This window comes from Oncorhynchus keta, chromosome 21, assembly GCF_023373465.1.
Source record: "Oncorhynchus keta strain PuntledgeMale-10-30-2019 chromosome 21, Oket_V2, whole genome shotgun sequence".
NCBI classification, from domain to species: Eukaryota; Metazoa; Chordata; class Actinopteri; order Salmoniformes; family Salmonidae; genus Oncorhynchus; species Oncorhynchus keta.
In genome coordinates, this window is record NC_068441.1 from 16,726,138 (window position 1) to 16,749,470 (window position 23,333).

Genomic DNA, 23,333 nt, shown 5'->3' on the forward strand with positions numbered 1-23,333 from the left:
ACAGTCCAAAGAACATACTTTTTCTAAATGTTCCTCAAATACATTTTGTGGATCCCTGCCTGGGCTGACAATGAGAGTGATTTGGGATATTGACTCCCCATGAGCTGGCTTTACTCACTCATTCCCTGTTTGGAAACAATGATCCCCTGCTAATCCTATTGCAGCCATGCCAAAATCTGAGAGGCCCAGATTGAGATGTGTGTCTAGCCTCACACACCACGTGCCTCATCAGCCCATCCAGGCTGCCTGAGAATTGGTCTGGTCATTGTCTCCTGAGAGGAAACGTTATCTGAGGTAAAAGGATCTTCTCTGTTTGCGTGCCAAAGTAGTTCATCTGGGAGAAAGACAGGGGGAAACCACCGGCTGTTAAAAGCAAATTGTAAAAAAGTTTTGAGAGGGGTGTTCTGGATGGGCTTTAGGGAGTTCTGGATTGACTTGTAAGACTACACTCTGAACTTGGTGTGGGCCGCAGGACTAAGACCTAGATTCAATCAGATCAAGCATCAACTGCCGATAGCAGACACCCACATAGTGGATGTTTTGCCGGTGTCAGGACTGCATTTGAGGCGTCAAATCAACCGAGCAGCTGCTCTTGCAATCATTTTCAAGAAGCCACACCTACCCCACTCGTGTTAGAATTTAAAAACGAGACAGTGTAGGCTATATATAAGAGTAATTATGCTCAAATTGAAAAATCATTCAATGAAATAATGACAATTTCTATCATCCTAATCGAAGTGTAGATTAGTTCTCACATTCCAGTGTTTGAACTTGTAAACAAGGCTGCATGGAATTTCTGTTAATGTGACTCCATGCAGCCAATGGCAATGTCCACTTTAGTTATAATGCCAGGAACAGCTTGTGGTTTGACAGCTTCAATTCAGATCCACATCTGACACCCCCAAAACAATCAGCTAAATGTCGGCTAAAGTGGATCTGATTGAAAAGTGTCTTCTTTCCGTCAATGTCCTTTGGTTTCCTTTGGCATCCACCATGGTCCTTTGTCTAGCTGAGATTCAGTGGTCCAGGCAGGTCCAGGTGGACCCTCCTCCAGTGTAGAGCTGCAGCAGGCAGCAGCCAGAGAACATGCCTCAGAGCAAGAGGACAGGAGCAGGCACCATGGGCCTTGGAACCAGGAGAGGGAGCTTCTCTGATACTATCCTCTGTAAGTTGCAGCCCATCTGGTAAGGACTGATAGGGGAGGTGGAAAGAGACATCAGTCTGACTCAGTGGGGGATGAGATAGGTTTCTAGACCTGGTAAACATAGTAGTTTAATGATGATGCGATAGAGTGAAAGAGAAAGAATATAGCGGGAGAGTGAGAGAAAGAGAGAGAGAATCTGGAGGGTCCTTTGACCTTGAGAAAGAGGAGAGAGAGATAGAAAGGAGAGAGAGGAGAGAGTGATAGAAAGGAGAGAGAGGAGAGAGTGAGAAAACGAAGAAAGTGAGAGGGAAAAGAAAGTGAGCAGCTCAATGCAGTGCTGTTCAAAATCGATCCAGTATTGGCTGCAAACATCCTTTTCCCACTCTTCACTAAGATCTGGATGAAGGGAAAGATACCTTCAGACACCAAGGGTACCTAAGAAGGGCACACTATCCGATTGCAACAACTGGAGGGGCATCACACTGTTATCTGCTCCCAGCAAGATCTTTTGCAAGATTATCGTACAACAGATGTCTTCCTATAATAATATATGCCATTTAGCAGACGCTTTTATCCAAAGCGACTTACAGTCATGTGTGCATACATTCTACGTATGGGTGGTCCCGGGGATCGAACCCACTACCCTGGCGTTACAAGCGCCATGCTCTACCAACTGAGCTACAGAAGGACTCTGTAGACAAAATGCTTAGGAATGAACAAGCTAGTTTTAGGGGAGGTAGGAGCTGTACAAACCTGATCTTTGCCCCTCAGGAACATAATTTAGCAATGTAGTGAGTGGCAATGGAAACTCGGCATCAACTTCATTGACTTGCAGAAGGCTTTTGACAGCATCCACCGGAAAGGTTTATGGAAGATCTTGAGAATTTATGGATCCCTACCCATGTTGTTAACATCATGAAACTGTTCTACAGCAACTTTTCATGCAATGTGGGAATGAGCGACATGAGCTTTGCTGTGAAGTCTGGAGTTCGTCAAGGTTGTGTTTTGTCAGCTGTACTCTTGTGGCGAACAGAAGATCAGGCAAGAGGAGAACGATGGACCTTGTATTCTACTCTAGAACACCTTGACTTCGCAGATTACCTGGCTTTTTTATCACACACCAACATCTACAAGACTAAACTGACAGAGTCCAGTCCTTTGGCTAGCAAGTCAGCCTGGTTATCAACTGCAGCAAGACAAAGGTCATATCCATCAACATCAACCCAGCAAAAGCAGTCAAAATCAAGGAACAGGACCTGGAGTTCACCCGCAGTTTTACTTACCTTGTTAGCACAATATGCAATAATGGAGGCACCAGCAAAGACATTTGCACCAGAATCAATAAAGCAAAAGCTATTTTTATGAAGTTTTGGAAATCTGGACCATACAGCACAAATAAAACCACAAAATATACCAGAGCTGTGTACTGGCAACTACTTTATGGTTCAGAATGCTGGAAAACTTGTCTCTGGAGAATCATGCACATCTTCTGGCCTGACACAATTTCAAAAATACTTAGACAAATGAAGCTGGAAGCCATGGATTCAATATTCAAGAGATGCTGCTGGAGCTAGATTGGACACTTCATGAGAAAGAGTACAGACTCTATCCCAAGAATAGCTGTCCTTTGGACTCCAGAGGGCAGACGTAAGAGTGGGAGGCCCAAGACAACGTGGCGGAGAATAATCAAGATCGAGCTTCAACAACATCAGCAGAGCTAGAGAAGATGGCCAGAGACACACAGAAATGGAGTGGCTTTGTTGCTGCCCTATGTGCCAGCTGGCGCAGCAGGGATGAGTGAGCGAGTTAGCACTTCACATCATGAGTCTCCGCCACTCCATACACCCACTGCACTCTCGTCACTCATATGAACATTGCCCTTTTATCGAGGAGTCAAAGTGAGAGGAATGCTAAATGAACCAATAACTAACAGCTTGGATGGACATGCTTCTCCGTCTCCCTTGTTATAGTTAGAGAAAGGAGAGAGAGAGGGGGAGGGGGAGAGAGGGAAAGAGAGAATATGTGCATGTGGTGTGTGTGTACATGTGAGAGTGCGTGAGGAAAGAGAGAGAGAGGGATGGAGAGGAACAAAGAGAGATAGGGAGTATATGTGTGAGAGGAAGGTAGGGGGAGCTTTCCACAGTATCATCTGACAGGAGAGGCTGAGCTCTGACAGCAGGTGTCAGAGCACTACGACTGAGTCAGACAGAGAGCTAGAGTCAGAAGGAAAGGGAGAAAGTGGGAAGACATTTGGTGGTGAGGGATAGTGAAAGACCACTCTGTGAAGCAAGTAAGTAAAAGAGGGAGGGAGAAACTAAGAGCAGGTGAAATACAGAGAGAGCGAGAAGGAGAGAATGTAGGTGTCTACAGCACTTTCCATCAACGGTCTCCTGGCTAGGTTCTGCTGCATAGAGCAGTGCTGATTTTCAGCTGATTTCTTCATCCGATGCATGACCCTGCCTCTGCGCTCTGCTCTCTGCTCACACACTGATGCCTAGAGTAAGTAACTCTGCTTTCATTGTGCATTAGCTGCTGCAGTTGATTTGATTGCCTCCTGTCTGTTTGTGTCCTGGCTGGCTGGATTGGCTGGATAAGCTCCGGTAACTATAATGTGTGTGTGGGTAGATGACCAGTGGAGTGGGGCAGAGGAAAAGGAAGACAGCAACATTAACTCTAGCTGTTGTTAGCTTTAAAATGGCAGGGGATTACTGAACATGTTGGCGTAGTAGAGTGGTTTTATACATGATAACGATCCAATAATCTGATGATAGTGCTTGGATTCATGGTTTTATGTCTGTAGGCTACGTTTGCAATCCAGATGAGATAACAATTTGTGTCAGAGACACATTCAATACCTTTGAATGTAAATGTTTTATACTCTGTGTCTTGATTATGCTTTTACTATTATGATTTGATGCCTCATTCATTAAGTACATGTTGGTATCAAACTTTATAATATAAGCACTCCTCAACAGACGTGATTTTGCTGCTGAAGTTAATCACTAGATCAAATAGAATTTTTACTGCATCTTGAACCATGGTATCCATCTCTTGGTTGCACTAATAATGAGTGAGAATTTGCCCTCCACATTGCAGGCGTATCAATGGACTGCAGGATATGTTTATACAGTATGACTGGTATGGATTATACCCAACTGCGAGCGTTGGACTGAGGATATTGAGCTATTGTCTTGGCGCAAACATGTTCTCGCTCACTTCCTTTTCCCTCTCTCTTTCTTCTTTTCCTCACTCTCTCCTCTCTCCTTTCTATCTCTCTCTCCTCTTTCTCAAGGTCAAAGGACACTCCAGATTCTCTCACTCTCCCGCTCTCTCGCTATCTTCTTTCTCTTTCACTCTATCGCCGCAGCTCAGGGACCAAAGAAATGAATGTCGTTCCATTTTGTTGTAATACATGCAAACCTGTCCAGTTAATTTGTATTTCCAGGTGTACTCCACACCCATCAGGGGAGGAGAGCGAGCTAATTTGCATTTTCTTATCAGAGCCCATGACCCAGCAGTACTGTGAGGAGGAAGGCTGTCCAGGTTTAAAATGCTCTCCCTGACTGGAAGTTTCCACGGTCGGTGTGGCACACGTAAACAAACACCCACACATAGCATTCATGGTAGTAGTGGCATCTTAATCAGTTGTGATTGAAGGTTGGTGACCTCTTGTCCTCTTAGCCTGGGGCTATTTTTGGACAGCTGTATTATGTAATGGTTGCATGACTCATTCTCTGTTTCAGTTCCCCAGATTAGCCCTGGACCAGGACATTCCCTCTGTCTGCCAATCACTCCTCCTTTAGAGAATGTTAACTGAGGCACGCATGGATGACCAGTAGCACCAATCTGTCAGTTAGGCCAGTGTCACTATTAAATAAAAATAGATTACATAGTGCTAACTCAGAGGTGCGCAAAACCATTGATCTGGACTTGGTGTATCAGTGTATTTTTTAGAACATTCATCGTATGGTAGGTGTCCCGGTAATTGGTATTGTGATGTGACACATATAGGATAGTATTGGTGCTGTCATCAGTCACACTGTGAGACCATCATCTCTTATCTCTGTCAAACTCGCCCTCTGTTAAAACTCACCCTTAGTGAAATTATGATGATACACTCCCTGTATGTGTGCGTTGTTAGGTGGCTTTTAAGCTGCCATTGATAGGCACGCGCACGCACACATTCTGCTCCCGTGATCAGAGCCATTAAGCAGGCTTTGTGTGTTCCTGGGGTGAGGTGACAGGTTTCAGGCTGATCCTTCTAATCGCTCCGTACCTGTAGTGACTCCCTGTGTATTAGTGCCTGGGCTTTACCCAGCCGCTATCTCAACCAGACTAATACCTGATGCCAACGTGTTGCGCTGTTGTTGGTTGACATAAGCGCAGCAAGACCCTGCTTTTTAATGGGACAGTATTATGATGGCCATGTTTTTGGTTTAGAAAAGCTTTTGACATGAGCTCTCTGTCTTTCTACTGTGTTTTCATATTGAATCTATGAAATAATTATAGAAAAGGAGCATTTCTGTCTAGGCCTGCCTAGGGTGACATAGAAACTGACAACCACTTTCAGCCATCTGAAAATACTATAGAGCAGGCAAACAAAGAGCATCATAATTGCTGTAATAGGGTCATCCTATGTTATAATAACTACTGTTCATGAAATCTCTTGAATGTCCTCTGTTTACATAGGACAATGTGAATCACCAATGCATTCTAGCCAACTACTACTATACTACCCATGTTCACTTCTGGCAAGTTTCTTCCCTGCCCCCTAATTTTGGCAATGAATGAAATGGCCTAGACATTAGTAGATCATATTCTATCCTCAAAAAGATCAGACTACAGCAAGTATGCCAATAAAACCAAAAGAGATATGCATAATTTTTCATCAAGTGGTGATTGAATCCATTATACGATTGATTGGCATTATCTAATGCGACATTTACTAATGTAATGTATAGTTAACTTTATTTACAGGATGATCTATAATGATAATGATGCATGAACCAAACATGGGATGACTTTATTAAATGTGAAGGTGTAGAGCAAAGATGTAATGTGAAGATGTCTCTGTTTCCACCCATCTCTCTACCCTGGTGCACTGGAACTGATGTATTATGGATAGCTGAACTCCTGTAAATAGTGAAAGGACATTTAGATGTCTATGGAACAGTTTTCCAACCATAAAACTGTAAAACACTCACAGTGGGCTATGAGTTTTTCTAATCAGGTCACTATATTTTAAAAATCTTCTGGACCTTAGGGAGGATGAATAGGGACACAGAGATAACAATTGCAGGGTTGCAACGTCTATGCACCTATAATTAAAAAATTATTCACATAGTCTATGTCATCACTATGTTGATAAATTAATTTCAGTCAATAATTTGGAATGAAAAGGTCTAGGTAGCCTAACCAGCCAAAGCTGGTAAAATTGATCACATTCACAATTTGTACCGAAATCAATGGGCTTATATACCTAAATGCGTGATGTAGTGGCTTTTTTTTCCCGAGGCAGAGGGGACAGGGCGCATAGGTTGTAGGCTACCTGTTGTTAATCAGTAGCCTACAGTTTGTCAGACTGAAAAGGATTTATCCATTGTGCCCATGTTGGGCAGAGGTGTGAATGGTATCAAGGAAAGACATAAAGGAAAGGGTTGCATTAGCTTGTGCAAGCCGGAACGGCTCATAGGATCTACTCCTGTTTCTGTAGCGTCAGGCAGCTTGATGTACAAGTATAACCCCTGGATAGGACAATAGTCTATCGCAGGGCCTCACCCCCAATCTATCTTCTTAATACTGAGTGCCAAGCAGAGACGCACCAGGTCCCATTTTCAGTCTTTAGTATGAATCAGCATACTGAGAACCACAGCTAGCTATCTATATCATAATGTATCGAGCAAACACTTTGCATAAAAAGCAGTTCATTTAGAAAGCCAATCAAAAAGATGCATTGAAATCGACCAAGGTCGCACCTAACCTTCTGATCTTTGCAGCAGCTTGCTCTAATGTCGTCTTGGCACACCACAGATAGCTGTACCACAGATTATCCATTATATTGACCAGATACTCAAGTGGCCTCTCCTACAATTAAAATAGCAAGGCAGTCAGGAAGAAGCAAGGCAGGTGAGACCATTCTAGCCAATGAGAGGGCAGATACGCATGTGAACCAGAGGAACAACTCTGATTTAATGTGTTTTTTCTGAAAGTTTCCGAGATGTCACGTCCTACTTACGTACACTTGTAACAACCTTAGCATTACGAAACTTCTATTCGATCAAATAAGCCTCACCTAGCAAATAAGCCATACACATTTTTGTTGACCAAATTCGACACTCTATCATTGACCTCCATACAAAAACTTTTTTTTTTAACTAAACAAACGCCACCTGCTGGAGAAGATGATTTTGGGCACAGTTATCCCTCTCACTTCGCCTAATCCTCTCTCGCTGTACACATCCCATCTTACATATTTCCCTCATCTTGATTCCTAGCTAATGTTAGACATACTAGCCAAAAAAAATCTAGTTAGCAAGTTACTTGAGTAGAGACTTCAGCCCCGGTTTCTAAATCAGCTATAACTAGCTAGATACAAAAAAAAATATATCCAGTAGTTTAATAGCTAGCTAGCTAGCAAAATAACATGAATGGCTAAAGCTAATTCACTAGCTAGCTTACAATCGCTAACTAGCTAGCTAAATAATGGTTTTGAGCTGTCCAATTAATTAATTCACTCTGGCGGCTACCATGTTATCGATGTGTTCAATAACTTTAGCTAAATAGTAATTACATATTCAAAGCTGACATCAAATTATTATTACTATTATTTATTTATTTTTTTGTGGAATTTTTACCCCCTTTTTCTCCCCAATTTCGTGGTATCCAATTGTTTTAGTAGCTACTATCTTGTCTCATCGCTACAACTCCCGTACGGGCTCGGGAGAGATGAAGTTTGGAAGTCATGCGTCCTCCGATACACAACCCAACCAAGCCGCACTGCTTCTTAACACAGCGCGCATCTAACCCGGAAGCCAGCCGCACCAATGTGTCGGAGGAAACACCGTGCACCTGGCAACCTTGATTAGCGTGCACTGTGCCCGGCCCGCCACAGGAGTCGCTGGTGCGCGATGAGACAAGGACATCCCTACCGGCCAAGCCCTCCCTAACCCGGACGGCTCTAGGCCAATAGTGCGTCGCCCCACGGACCTCCCGGTCGCGGCCGGTTACGACAGAGTCTCTGATGGCACAGCTGGCGTGGCAGTACAGCGCCCTTAACCACTGCGCCACCCGGGAGGCCCCCCTGACATCACATTTTGATAACATGCACCGAGTGTAGAACAACTTTGTGACAGACAAGTAGATAGCTATTTTCCAGTGTCACAGGAAGTAGGCAGACTGGCTAATCGGAATGTGGAAGTGCTGCCAAAAGTGGGCGTAGCTAAAGGCTATAGAGGAGATTAAGAAATGTATTCACACACCTCTGCTCCATGTCAACAGTGTATTGTCAGTGATGTTCAGTGGTGTGCACTGAGGGATGCAACAGGGTTAATGGACAGGGAAACCTTCAGAGTAGACCTGCAATTTGCAGATAAAGTATTTCTGAGAAACAAGACCGCTTGGTAAATTGGCTTATTGAACCTCCAAACCACCCCCTGTGCCATGTGATGGAAATGTGTCTGTGTGTGCGTTCGTTCGTTCGTGTGTGTGTGTGTGTGTGTGTGTGTGTGTGTGTGTGTGTGTGTGTGTGTGTGTGTGTGTGTGTGTGTGTGTGTGTGTGTGTGTGTGTGTGTGTGTGTGTGTGTGTGTGTGTGTGTGTGTGTGTGTGTGCGTGCGAACGGAGTGTGTTCATGCATGTGACCGTATGTGCTGTGAGTGTGTGTATTTGTGTGTAAGTGGGGGGGATTTATATATTAGCAGCTCACCTTCCCATGCTAACCAGAGATTGGTTGTTGTGACAATCCTTATTCCTTAACTTTAACCCTTTTCTCAACCGGCTGGTAGAGCATGTTTTGACAATGGATTTAGAAGTGGATATGAAAAGAATCTTCACTTGAACTTGATTCGTCAATTGATTCGTCAACTCCCCCAGCACTCCTGCATCAATGTATATATAATTTTTATCCTTTTGGCTTGTTGTAGTTCAGTGTTGTGGCACTCTAACTTTGCCCACTCAGAGGTCTGAACATGTGGGAAACATGGTTTAAGAACATGGATCATTTGAAATTTAAGAAAAGCATTTTGAGGGACATTCCATTTGGGATGTGACAAATGGACAGCCATTTTTTGTATTGTTTTCCTTCCTATTACGTATGTATGACCGCGAAAAGTTATATTTAACACAGTCATATAACCCTGAAAACACCTTGGCTACAACATGTTTGTCGATAAGGGTACACTACAGCTTTTTAAATGCAGACACATAACCTTTTCTGGAGATACAATGCATTCGGAAAGTATTCAGACCCCTTGACTTTTTCCACATTTTGTTATGTTACAGACTTATTCTAAAATAGATTAAGTAGTTTTTCCCCCCTCATCAGTCTACACACAATACCTCATAATGACAAAGCAAAATCAGGTATATAGAAATGTTTGCAAATGTATAAATAAATAAAAACTGAAATGTCACATTTACGTAACTATTCAGACCATTTACTCAGTACTTTGTTGAGGCACTTTTGGCAGAGATTACAGCCTCGAGTCTTCTTTGGTATGACACTACAAGCTTGTCACACCTGTATTTGGGGAGTTTCTCCCATTCTTCTCTTCAGATCCTCTCAGAATTTTTCAGGTTGGATGGGGAGCATCGCTGCACAGCTATTTTCAGGTCTCTCCAGAGATGTTCAATCGGGTTCAAGTCCGGGCTCTGGCTGGGCCACTCAAGGACATTCTGAGATTTGTCCCGAAGCCACTCCTGTGTTATGTTGGCTGTGTGTCGTTGTCCTGTTAGAAGGTGAACCTTTGCCCCAGTCTGAGGTCCTGAGAGCTATGGAGCACGTGTTCATCAAGGATCTCTCTGTACTTTGCTCCGTTCTTCTTTCCCTTGATCCTGACTAGTCTCCCTGTCCCTGCCAATGAAAAACATCCCCACAGCATGATGCTGCCGCCACCATGCTTCACCGTAGGGATGGTGCCAGGTTTCCTCCATACGTGACACTTGACATTAAGTCCGAAGACTTCAATCTTGGTTTCATCAGACCAGAGAATCGTGTTTCTCATGGTCACGGTCCTTTAGGTCCCTTTTGTCAAACTCCAAGCGGGTTGTCTGGTGGATTCCAATGAAGTCGTAGAATCATCTCAAGGATGCACCTGAGCTCAATTTCAAGTGTCATAGCAAAGGATCTGACTACTTATGTAAATAAGTTATTTCTGTTTTTTATCTTCAATATATGTTTTCTTTGTCATTATGGGGTATTGTGTGTACATTGATGAGGGGAGCAAAATAATTGAATCAATTTTAGAATAAGGCTGTAACGTACCAAAATGTGGAAAAAGTTGAGGGGTATGAATACTTTCCGAATATACCGTAGTTTTGAAGTGCCACTGAACTGGCATTTTACTTTTCTGTAAAAGAATGCCGCTTCTGAAGCAGGACTAACATCCATCACTAGGCAACCAGAAGTCAAGCAAATAATCTTGAGCTGCCTACACTCTCCTAAAAACGTACTTTCAAATGTGTTAAATACCGTGACTAACCAAGCTTTTTAGTAGAAAAATAACACGTCTTCCGCTAAGAATCGACTCCTAAGATTCAGTATTTTTGGAACGGAGGAGACTGATTAGTACTTCAGAGAACACAAGCACTCGCATCTTTCATAGTGAGCTAGCGAGGGACGGAAAGAGTGGGGAGGGACACACTATAAGCATGTCAGCCACCAGGCAGATGGATTCAGAACCGTGCAGTAGGCCTATCCTCTGGCAATCTTGCAATGGAATGCTTTTTTTCATAATTTCTTGGCTTACAATGTCTCGCAACTTCAGTAAAGCAGGGCCTGTCATTAAAGAATAGGCTAGGATATTCTATACGCAACAGACCGAAGACTGAACACACACTCGCATCATTAGCAAAGAGAAAAAGCAGGCGAGCCAGCTTCACTGTGATTAAAATTTTGTGGTGTAAAAAGATAAAATAAATATTAACTAGTAATAATTACTAGTTCCGGAGTTCTAAATTGAGCAGCTGCTGAATAATGAGCTCCTGTATATATTGAGATTTAAATGGTTTTTTAGAGTGAAGTACATCGAAAAAATCAAGAGAAAACTGCAAGACTCAATAGAGGACAAAACAAGGAACAAACCAAAAAAGACAGGCTTTTGAAAAAGTATTTATTCATAAAATTGTACAGTTATCTTAGCTAGCTGAATTGCTAGCAGAATTGTTTACTTGTTGCTAAGCAGTTGCTAGGGACTCTCCTGGAAGAAGCTAGCTAGCTTACAAAGAATAACAACAAAAAATATCTAGTTAACAGAAGAAAGGAAGACAAAATAAGGACAAAAGAAGGACAGAAGAAAAAGGAAAAGAAAGAGGACAACAAAGTGAAACAGTCAGCACTTCTATTGCAACTTCGTATTTCGTCGTCCTAACGTAGTCTACACTGCTATCTGCCCATCAGCTACCCAGCTAGCAAACATCCACCGTCTACCGAATAGCAGCACTGTAGAAACTATTACACTCAACTGAACGACTTGATTAGTGTAGTGTTAGCTAGCTACATAGTTGTCTTTGCTGTCTTGGTATCCAAGATAATTGTGTAGTTTAGAGCGTGTAGTCTTAGAGTGATTATCTTAATTTACCATTTACATTACATTTACATTTAAGTCATTTAGCAGACGCTCTTATCCAGAGCGACTTACAAATTGGTGCATTCACCTTATGACATCCAGTGGAACAGTCACTTTACAATAGTGCATCTAAATCTTAAAGGGGGGTGAGAAGGATTACTTATCCTATCCTAGGTATTCCTTAAAGAGGTGGGGTTTCAGGTGTCTCCGGAAGGTGGTGATTGACTCCGCTGTCCTGGCGTCGTGAGGGAGTTTGTTCCACCATTGGGGGCCAGAGCAGCGAACAGTTTTGACTGGGCTGAGCGGGAACTGTACTTCCTCAGTGGTAGGGAGGCGAGCAGGCCAGAGGTGGATGAACGCAGTGCCCTTGTTTGGGTGTAGGGCCTGATCAGAGCCTGGAGGTACTGAGGTGCCGTTCCCCTCACAGCTCCGTAGGCAAGCACCATGGTCTTGTAGCGGATGCGAGCTTCAACTGGAAGCCAGTGGAGAGAGCGGAGGAGCGGGGTGACGTGAGAGAACTTGGGAAGGTTGAACACCAGACGGGCTGCGGCGTTCTGGATGAGTTGTAGGGGTTTAATGGCACAGGCAGGGAGCCCAGCCAACAGCGAGTTGCAGTAATCCAGACGGGAGATGACAAGTGCCTGGATTAGGATATGCGCCGTTTCCTGTGTGAGGCAAGGTCGTACTCTGCGGATGTTGTAGAGCATGAACCTACAGGAACGGGCCACCGCCTTGATGTTAGTTGAGAACGACAGGGTGTTGTCCAGGATCACGCCAAGGTTCTTAGCGCTCTGGGAGGAGGACACAATGGAGTTGTCAACCGTGATGGCGAGATCATGGAACGGGCAGTCCTTCCCCGGGAGGAAGAGCAGCTCAGTCTTGCCGAGGTTCAGCTTGAGGTGGTGATCCGCCATCCACACTGATATGTCTGCCAGACATGCAGAGATGCGATTCGCCACCTGGTCATCAGAAGGGGGAAAGGAGAAGATTAATTGTGTGTCGTCTGCATAGCAATGATAGGAGAGACCATGTGAGGTTATGACAGAGCCAAGTGACTTGGTGTATAGCGAGAATAGGAGAGGGCCTAGAACAGAGCCCTGGGGGACACCAGTGGTGAGAGCGCGTGGTGAGGAGACAGATTCTCGCCACGCCACCTGGTAGGAGCGACCTGTCAGGTAGGACACAATCCAAGCGTGGGCCGCGCCGGAGATGCCCAACTCGGAGAGGGTGGAGAGGAGGATCTGATGGTTCACAGTATCGAAGGCAGCCGATAGGTCTAGAAGGATGAGAGCAGAGGAGAGAGAGTTAGCTTTAGCGGTGCGGAGCGCCTCCGTGATACAGAGAAGAGCAGTCTCAGTTGAATGACTTGTCTTGAAACCTGACTGATTTGGATCAAGAAGGTCATTCTGAGAGAGATAGCGGGAGAGCTGGCCAAGGACGGCACGTTCAAGAGTTTTGGAGAGAAAAGAAACCGAGGTTACCGAGGTTAGCTAGCCAGCTATTTGTCGTCCTTAACGTAGGAGACACTGCTAGCTAGCCAACAGCTAGCCAACGTCTACTGAATAGAACTTCCGCACTCAACAACCCGGTCGCATTCCGCTTCGCTCCACAGGTAGTATCACATTTTCATTTCATTTCATTACAGCACAACGGTTTGATTTGTTTGATCGTAGCTAGCTACATAGCTAGCTACATAGCCGTCTGTGTATCAAAGATAATTGTGTAGTCTAGAGCGTTTTTCTAGGTTAGCTAGCCAGCTATTGTCGTTCTTTTAACACAATGTAACGTAATCAACACTGCTAGCTAGCCAGCTAGCCCCGAATAGCAGCACTGTAGAAACTATTACACTCAACGGAACGACTTGATTAGTGTAGTGTCAACAACGCAGCCACTGCCAGCTAGCCTACAAAGTCAACAACGCAGCCACTGCCAGCTAGCCTACTTCAGCAGTACTGTATCATTTTAATCATTTTAGTCAATAAGATTCTTGCTACGTAAGCTTAACTTTCTGAACATTCGAGACGTGTAGTCCACTTGTCATTCCAATCTCCTTGCATTAGCGTAGCCTCTTCTGTAGCCTGTCAACTATGTGTCTGTCTATCCCTGTTCTCTCCTCTCTGCACAGACCATACAAACGCTCCACACCGCGTGGCCGCGGCCACCCTAATCTGGTGGTCCCAGCGCGCACGACCCACGTGGAGTTCCAGGTCTCTGGTAGCCTCTGGAACTGCCGATCTGCGGCCAACAAGGCAGAGTTCATCTCAGCCTATGCCTCCCTCCAGTCCCTCGACTTCTTGGCACTGACGGAAACATGGATCACCACAGATAACATTGCTACTCCTACTGCTCTCTCTTCGTCCGCCCACGTGTTCTCGCACACCCCGAGAGCTTCTGGTCAGCGGGGTGGTGGCACCGGGATCCTCATCTCTCCCAAGTGGTCATTCTCTCTTTCTCCCCTTACCCATCTGTCTATCGCCTCCTTTGAATTTCATGCTGTCACAGTTACCAGCCCTTTCAAGCTTAACATCCTTATCATTTATCGCCCTCCAGGTCCCCTCGGAGAGTTCATCAATGAGCTTGATGCCTTGATAAGCTCCTTTCCTGAGGACGGCTCACCTCTCACAGTTCTGGGCGACTTTAACCTCCCCACGTCTACCTTTGACTCATTCCTCTCTGCCTCCTTCTTTCCACTCCTCTCCTCTTTTGACCTCACCCTCTCACCTTCCCCCCCTACTCACAAGGCAGGCAATACGCTCGACCTCATCTTTACTAGGTGCTGTTCTTCCACTAACCTCATTGCAACTCCCCTCCAAGTCTCCGACCACTACCTTGTATCCTTTTCCCTCTTGCTCTCATCCAACACTTCCCACACTGCCCCTACTCGGATGGTATCGCGCCGTCCCAACCTTCGCTCTCTCTCCCCCGCTACTCTCTCCTCTTCCATCCTATCATCTCTTCCCTCTGCTCAAACCTTCTCCAACCTATCTCCTGATTCTGCCTCCTCAACCCTCCTCTCCTGCCTTTCTGCATCCTTTGACTCTCTATGTCCCCTATCCTCCAGGCCGGCTCGGTCCTCCCCTCCCGCTCCGTGGCTCGACGACTCATTGCGAGCTCACAGAACAAGGCTCCGGGCAGCCGAGCGGAAATGGAGGAAAACTCGCCTCCCTGCGGACCTGGCATCCTTTCACTCCCTCCTCTCTACATTTTCCTCCTCTGTCTCTGCTGCTAAAGCCACTTTCTACCACTCTAAATTCCAAGCATCTGCCTCTAACCCTAGGAAGCTCTTTGCCACCTTCTCCTCCCTCCTGAATCCTCCTCCCCCTCCCCTCCCTCCTCCCTCTCTGCAGATGACTTTGTCAACCATTTTGAAAAGAAGGTCGACGACATCCGATCCTCGTTTGCTAAGTCAAACGACACCGCTGGTTCTGCTCACACTGCCCTACCCTGTGCTCTGACCTCTTTCTCCCCTCTCTCTCCAGATGAAATCTCGCGTCTTGTGACGGCTGGCCGCCCAACAACCTGCCCGCTTGACCCTATCCCCTCCTCTCTTCTCCAGACCATTTCCGGAGACCTTCTCCCTTACCTCACCTCGCTCATCAACTCCCTGACCGCTGGCTACGTCCCTTCCATCTTCAAGAGAGCGAGAGTTGCACCCCTTCTGAAAAAACCTGCACTCGATCCCTCCGATGTCATCAATTACAGACCAGTATCCCTTCTTTCTTTTCTCTCCAAAACTCTTGAACGTGCCGTCCTTGGCCAGCTCTCCCGCTATCTCTCTCAGAATGACCTTCTTGATCCAAATCAGTCAGGTTTCAAGACTAGTCATTCAACTGAGACTGCTCTTCTCTGTATCACGGAGGCGCTCCACACTGCTAAAGCTAACTCTCTCTCCTCTGCTCTCATCCTTCTAGACCTATCGGCTGCCTTCGATACTGTGAACCATCAGATCCTCCTCTCCACCCTCTCCGAGTTGGGCATCTCCGGCGCGGCCCACGCTTGGATTGCATCCTACCTGACAGGTCGCTCCTATCAGGTGGCGTGGCGAGAATCTGTCTCCTCACCACGCGCTCTCACCACTGGTGTCCCCCAGGGCTCGGTTCTAGGCCCTCTCCTATTCTCGCTATACACCAAGTCACTTGGCTCTGTCATAACCTCACATGGTCTCTCCTATCATTGCTATGCAGACGACACACAATTAATCTTCTCCTTTCCCCCTTCTGATGACCAGGTGGTGAATCACATCTCTGCATGTCTGGCAGACATATCAGTGTGGATGACGGATCACCACCTCAAGCTGAACCTCGGCAAGACGGAGCTGCTCTTCCTCCCGGGGAAGGACTGCCCGTTCCATGATCTCGCCATCACGGTTGACAACTCCATTGTGTCCTCCTCCCAGAGCGCTAAGAACCTTGGCGTGATCCTGGACAACACCCTGTCGTTCTCAACTAACATCAAGGCGGTGGCCCGTTCCTGTAGGTTCATGCTCTACAACATCCGCAGAGTACGACCCTGCCTCACACAGGAAGCGGCGCAGGTCCTAATCCAGGCACTTGTCATCTCCCGTCTGGATTACTGCAACTCGCTGTTGGCTGGGCTCCCTGCCTGTGCCATTAAACCCCTACAACTCATCCAGAACGCTGCAGCCCGTCTGGTGTTCAACCTTCCCAAGTTCTCTCACGTCACCCCGCTCCTCCGCTCTCTCCACTGGCTTCCAGTTGAAGCTCGAATCCGCTACAAGACCATGGTGCTTGCCTACGGAGCTGTGAGGGGAACGGCACCTCAGTACCTCCAGGCTCTGATCAGGCCCTACACCCAAACAAGGGCACTGCGTTCATCCACCTCTGGCCTGCTCGCCTCCCTACCACTGAGGAAGTACAGTTCCCGCTCAGCCCAGTCAAAACTGTTCGCTGCTCTGGCCCCCAATGGTGGAACAAACTCCCCACGACGCCAGGACAGCGGAGTTAATCACCACCTTCCGGAGACACCTGAAACCCCACCTCTTTAAGGAATACCTAGGATAGGATAAAGTAATCCTTCTCACCCCCCCCCCTTAAAAGATTTAGATGCACTATTGTAAAGTGGCTGTTCCACTGGATGTCATAAGGTGAATGCACCAATTTGTAAGTCGCTCTGGATAAGAGCGTCTGCTAAATGACTTAAATGTAATTAACGTTAAAGATCCCGATTTCGTCTAAACGTTATAACGTTAAAACATTTGTACCTCCACATTGCACTACACACCACCTGATGGCATTTCTGGTGTGACCTTCTAACTGCTTAACAGCCTGATAGAACTTTGTTATTGCACCAAAAAAAAATATTATTTGAGTTGTTAGAAATAGGAATTTAAGGTGAAATCATTTTTTCGACATGCTTTTCAAGAAGAGACAGCTAACGTTAATAGAGCGCTTCCAGCTTAAAGGCTCAGTAATGGTGCCCTCTGCTCAAGGTTTGTGTGTAGAATGCAGAGAGGCTCATTAATTGATTGTATATGGGCCGTTGAAAGCTTGACTGCCAGTCAATCCAGCAGTTGACTGCTTTGTGAGACGTTGTGTGAAGTAACATGTTTTGACTCAGTATACAGCTCTGGCCAGGATGCTAATAAGATCCTGTCACCAGAGAAAACGTGCACAGACAGAGGGAGGGAGTAGGAGATTTTAACCTCCCTTTTCCCTCTGTGTTGTTCAGAAAATACAATTAGAATTACTTAGTAGTTATTTTTCAATGGTTCAGACATCCCAGTTTCCTGACAGCCCTAGTTATAGCCTGTCCTCACCACTTCACAGGCTCAGGAAACAATACTGTAGGCTAGTGGAACAAGGCAGAAAAACAAGTCTGGTTTAACCCCAAGTATTTACTGTTGAGAGACTGGAAAGACATTCAGCTCAGTCACATGATGCACAGTGTTAGCATGTTCCTCTCTCTAATGTGGTGAGGGCAAAACTTGGAACTCTATAATGGCCAGAATTCACAATACCAATTAATCTCTACCAGAGATGTTCCACTCAAAAGCAACCTAACCTGATTTTTCAACTGTAATAGACTCTCATCGTACCCACATAAAGTCATGATATATAAATGTCAATGACTCTGACTTTTCCTCTGTGCCCCACAGGAAAGAGGATGGAAGGATTCCTCGTATCTCTAACACACTAGAGCCCTCGCTGTCTCACTCCCACCCTTCGTATCGCACTCGCTCGTTATCAAAGGTAAGAGGGGGGTCCAAACCACCCACTGCACCCACCCTGTCAGCTCTTCTATTCAGCCATGACTTCTTACCTCTCTTCACAAGCCTCTCTCTTACCTGTCTCTTTCTCTCCTGTTTTCTATTCATCCCCACTCCTCTCTGTGTTGTGTTCCCTTGTGCTGCTCTGTGTGCAGGTGAAAGGTGTCACCAATCAGATCGCTCCAGATCCAGTCACATGGACAGTCTGCTCTGATATTTTTTTTCTTTCTTTTTTTGTTGTTGTTTCTTTAACCTTTATTTAACTAGGCAAGTCAGTTAAGAACAAATTCTTATTTACAATGACGGCCTACACTCACATTGAGTGATGGCCTATATGCCACAAGCTCCCGGTGTTGGGTCCGGTATTCATTGAAGTCACTATAAGATCCTGGTTCGAGATCCTGGTTCAATTCCAGGCTCTGTTACAGCTGGTTGCGACCGGGAGACCCATAGGGCAGCCCACAATTGGCCCAGCGTCGGGAGGGTTTGGCCGTCATCACGCTCTAGCGACTCCTGTGGCAGGCTGGGTGCATGCATGCTGACACGGTCGGCAGGTGTACGGTGTTTCCTCTGACACATTGGTGTGGCAGCTTCCGGGTTAAGCGGGCATTGTGTCAAGAAGCAGTGCGTCTTGGCTGGGTCATGTTTCGGGGGGCGCACGGCTCTCGACCTTCGCCTCTCCCAAGTTGGAGTTGCAGCGATGGTACAAGACTGTAACTACCAATTGGATCCCACGAAATTGGTAACATTTTTTAAATAAAAAATAAATGAAAAAGTATACTATAAATTGTACATATAGAAATACATATTTCATAGCATACTGTTTTGGCTCTCGGATCCCAGCTCTTCACAGGCACATAGCTAGAGTCTCATAAATAATATCTGTCTCTCAAAGACCCACACATTACAGAACTGGAGTGTTAGAGTGAGGTAAACAGTTCCAGTGGTCTAGATTCTAGTGCTCCTTCCTCAACCTCTGCAAACCCGCTGTCACTCACTCTCATGGTGATTCATTTATGCTGCTCTATGAACACAGGTGCTGTGACTCAATTGGACATGAGGAACACTCAATGATTAGGTCTGCAGTAATCCGCACGTTTATAGGTGAGTGACCTCGTCAAGAAGCTGTCCATTATAGTCATGCATAATGTCCATGATTATGCATTGCATCCTTATATAAAACATATTCGGCAGAATATAAATCACAGGGTACTTCAGTAGAACTGTATCCGGTAAATGCTCTTGGTCCAGACTGTATTGCCATAGTGTCTATCGGTCCATATTCCCACTGCTGTGTTCTGGGGCACAATGCCTCAGCCTACAGATGTCTCTCTGGTGGTGTTGGTGGTCCTGGAGACACTGCTACCCTCTGCATCAGTCAAGCCCTCTGATGGATGGATGTGTGAAGAGCAGAGGAGAGCAGACCAGAGCAGATGCTGCAGTGGAGACTGAGGCCTCTTTGTGCTCCTCAGCTCGGCTAGCCAGAGGAAGGTCATGTGGGAGTCTGCTGCTGACAGCCACAATGAATGGATCCTGATGCATTTTCTCCGGCCCGTGCCAATTGGCTTTTGTGCACACTGAATACCCCTTTAGTCAATCAGAGAGCATGATTGCAGAGGAGTGGACGGAAGAGTGGCGTGGCCAAAGCATTGTCAGGTCTCTCCACAGGTCTGGGATGGGAAGTTCAGGTATCTGGTGTTGGAATAAGTGGTGGAAGTGAGCTGAAAGTTGTGATGTGAGCTATGGGTTACAGTGGTGATGGGGGATTCAGGTCCATCTTCCTCAGCCCAGTTTGTCTGATCTTACCAACATCCCTGTTCATGTCCTTGTATGCAAAAGCCTTGTAGCGATTGTAGTCATTGATTCATGGTCAATAGGGTCAATGTTATTGCTGTGTAACTCATTGGTATCAGATGAGCCACAGCGAATCGTCTCTCCCTCAGGCCCTGGGCCTATCAGGCGCCTTCTAACTGAAGCTTTGCCACACTGTTATATTTAGGGTTGGAGGGAACATCATTGCACTCACACAGAGTAGCTCTGGTAATCAAGTCAGAAAACAAAAATGGGTAGCGTGTAGACCCCCAGGCAAGGGAGGGTAGTGAGAGTGCATCAGTGGGAGAGAGGCTCCTTATTGCATCTATCCTAGGGCACTAACCTGGAGTGCTTAAAGGACTTGTAAAGGGAAATAAAGTTAAAGTGTACTTGGACTCTCAATATGATGTTGGGGCTTGAGAAAGAGAGCTCTTATCTATTCACTATGCTGGTTATTACTTTTCTACAGTATTTCCCTTTTATCATTCAGCCCACGTCCCTTTGCTGTGTGTATGCATGGTTTCCACATGGTTTCCATTGAATGCCACTTGTATTTGACAATGAGCTAAGATTTTAACAGTTTTGACAGTTTTGTTTATTACATTCACTTCCCACATCCAGTGTGAATTCTAACTTCCACTTGAGTTTAATTTTTACTTATAATAATATAATAATAATAATATAAATAATAATAATATAATAATAATAATATAATAATATAAGAATATAATAATAATATTAATAATAATAATATTAATAATATAATATATAATATAATATTATTATTATTATTTACTTATAATTGATGTAAATGGAAAAGAAAAGTGTTATGCAATGACCACATACAGTGCATTCGGAAAGTATTTCCATATGTTGGTACGTTACAGCCTTATTCTAAAATTTATACAATTATTTTTTTCCCCTCATCAATCTACACCCAATACCCCATAATGACAAAGTGAAAACAGGTTTTTAGAAATGTTTTCAAATGTATTAAAAATACATAAGTATTCAGACCCTTTCCTATGCGACTCAGAATTGGGCTCAGGTGCACCCTGTTTCCATTGATTATCCTTGAGATGTTTCTACAACTTGATTGGAGTCCACCTGTGGTAAATTCAATTGATTGGACATGATTTGGAAAGGCACACACCTGTCTATATAAGGTCCCACAGTTGACAGTGCATGTCAGATTAAAAACCAAGCCATGAGGTCATATTACAGAGGGTAGTGCGTAGGGGGGGTCAGGCAAGCAGGCTCAGAGTCAGGACAGGCAAGGGTCAAAACCAGGAGGGTGAGAAAAAAGACTGGAAAATGCAGGAGCTGAGACACAAAACGCTGGTTGACTTGAACAAACAAACAAATGAACTGGCAACAGACAAACAGAGAACACACAGGAAATAATGGGGAAGATGGGTGACACCTGAAGGGGTGGAGACATTCACAAAAACAGGTGAAACAGAGTCAATAATAATTCAACCCCTTTGTTATGGCAAGCCTAAATGAGTACAGGAATAAACATTTGCTTAACAAGTCACATAATAAGTTGCATGGACTCATTCTGTGTGCAATAATAGTGGTTAACATGACAACTCCATCTCTGTACCATACACATACAATTATCAGTAAGGTCCCTCAGTAGAGAAGTGAATTTCAAGGACAGATTCAACCACAAAGACCAGGGAGGTTTTCCAATGCCTCGAAAAGAAGGGATGGGTGAAAATACAAAAAAGCAGACACTAAATGTCCCTTTGAGCCTCGCGAAGTTGTCAGTTACGCTTTGGATGGTGTATCAATACACCCAGTCACTACAAAATGCAGGCGTCCTTCCTAACTCGTTTGCAAGGAAACCGCTCAGGGATTTCAACATGAGGCCAATGGTGATTTTAATACAGTTACAGAGTTTAATGGCTGTGATAAGAGAACATTTAGGATGGATAGTTACTCCGTAATACTAACCTAAATGACAGAGTGAAAGGAAGGAAAAATATTGAAAAACATGCATCCGGTTTGCAATAAGAGGAATAAGAGGAAAATCTGGTTCAGTCTTGCTTACCAAGAAGACATTGAATCGGTTTGAAAATCTATGGTAAGACTTGAAAATGGCTGTCTAGCAATGATCAACAACCAACTTGACAGAGCTTGAATTTTAAAAAGAATAATGGGCAAATATTGTACAATCCAGGTATGTAAAGCTCTTAGAGATATACCCCAAAACACTCACAGCTGTAATCAATGTCAAATGGGATTCTAACATGTATTGACTCTGGAGGTTGAATACTTAGCTAACCAAGATATATTAGTGTTTTATCTTTCATATCTTTTCCACTTTTACATTACAGAGTATTGTGTGTGGATCGTTGACAAAAAAGGACAATTAAATACATTTTAATCCCACTTTGTTAAGTAACAAAATGTGTAAAAAGTCAAGGGATGTCAACACTTTCTGAAGGCACTGTATTACCCTGTAGCCTTGCGTCTAATAATAATACACTGATATGTTCTCAGACATTTGCACACATCTTTACAATATCGACAGGGTTTACCTTTTTTAGGATATTCCTGCTGAACCCAAGTTTGGTTATTTAATTTAAAGTCTGAGTATACAGACTGACAAATGAGATGTAATACATTCTAAAGAGCCTATACCAGGGATGGGCAACTTCATTAGTTGTGGGGCCCACAAAAAGACTGCATTTTATAACTAATTTAATGCAATGCAATAGCTGACATGGGTTAATTGAGTGACTGCTTATGCACAACGAAATGTTGAAATTGCACCTGATGTATTCTACTACTCTAACTCCCAAAAGTAAGTAGATACCCAGCCTGAATTTTTTAAATTGTATTTATAGGTCCGCGGGTCGCCAGTTGCCCATCCCTGGCCTGTACAGTGTGTTCTCCTACAAAATCAAACTTTATCTGCTGCCATTAATGCAAATGTACGCTTCGCTCAAAGCTCTTCCTACAGTACAACAGTCCTTCACAGTAAAGTGTCTCCATTTTATATAAAGACATCAATCGGTATTAGAGGTTTAATGTTGCATACATAGTCTCCTCATCATAGAAACTCAGAACTCTCCCCTCGTGTGTTTTGTCCATTGATTTTCTCTCTGCAGAAATGTATTTTGGTGGATGAACTGACAGTGTTCATATTCTTGTACAACTGCAGCGCCATTAGAAAATTAACCCAATCAGTTTTCATTGAGATGTTTCTGAAATGTGTTTCCCTGTGGCAGGACGTTGGTCAGTATTGGTTGTAAATGTGATAGTGGGAGAGTACCAGAGAGGAGGAGTTCCATAAAATACACAAGTGTACACTTTCACATAATAATACAACTAGACTCTACCCCTTTCTCTCCTCCCTCT

General features: G+C 44.7%; 1 protein-coding gene across 12 annotated transcripts in view; it reads left to right on the forward strand.

Moving 5' to 3' along the window:
• LOC118400184 (rap1 GTPase-activating protein 1-like) overlaps positions 1-23,333 on the forward strand; it is a 160,038-nt gene that overhangs the window by 109,326 nt on the left and 27,379 nt on the right. For 8 of the 12 annotated variants that reach the window (XR_008074200.1, XM_052473380.1, XM_052473382.1 and 5 more), the window contains one exon: positions 18,042-18,135. Coding sequence is in view for 4 of the 12 variants with exons in the window: in XM_052473376.1 (XP_052329336.1) it covers positions 18,042-18,135 (94 nt within the window). In the remaining 8 variants the exon portion in view is untranslated. Of the gene's footprint in view, positions 1-3,293; positions 3,644-18,041; positions 18,136-23,333 lie in introns of those variants that run through there. The other 4 variants (XM_052473381.1, XM_052473385.1, XM_052473383.1 and 1 more) reach the window with 4 other exon arrangements.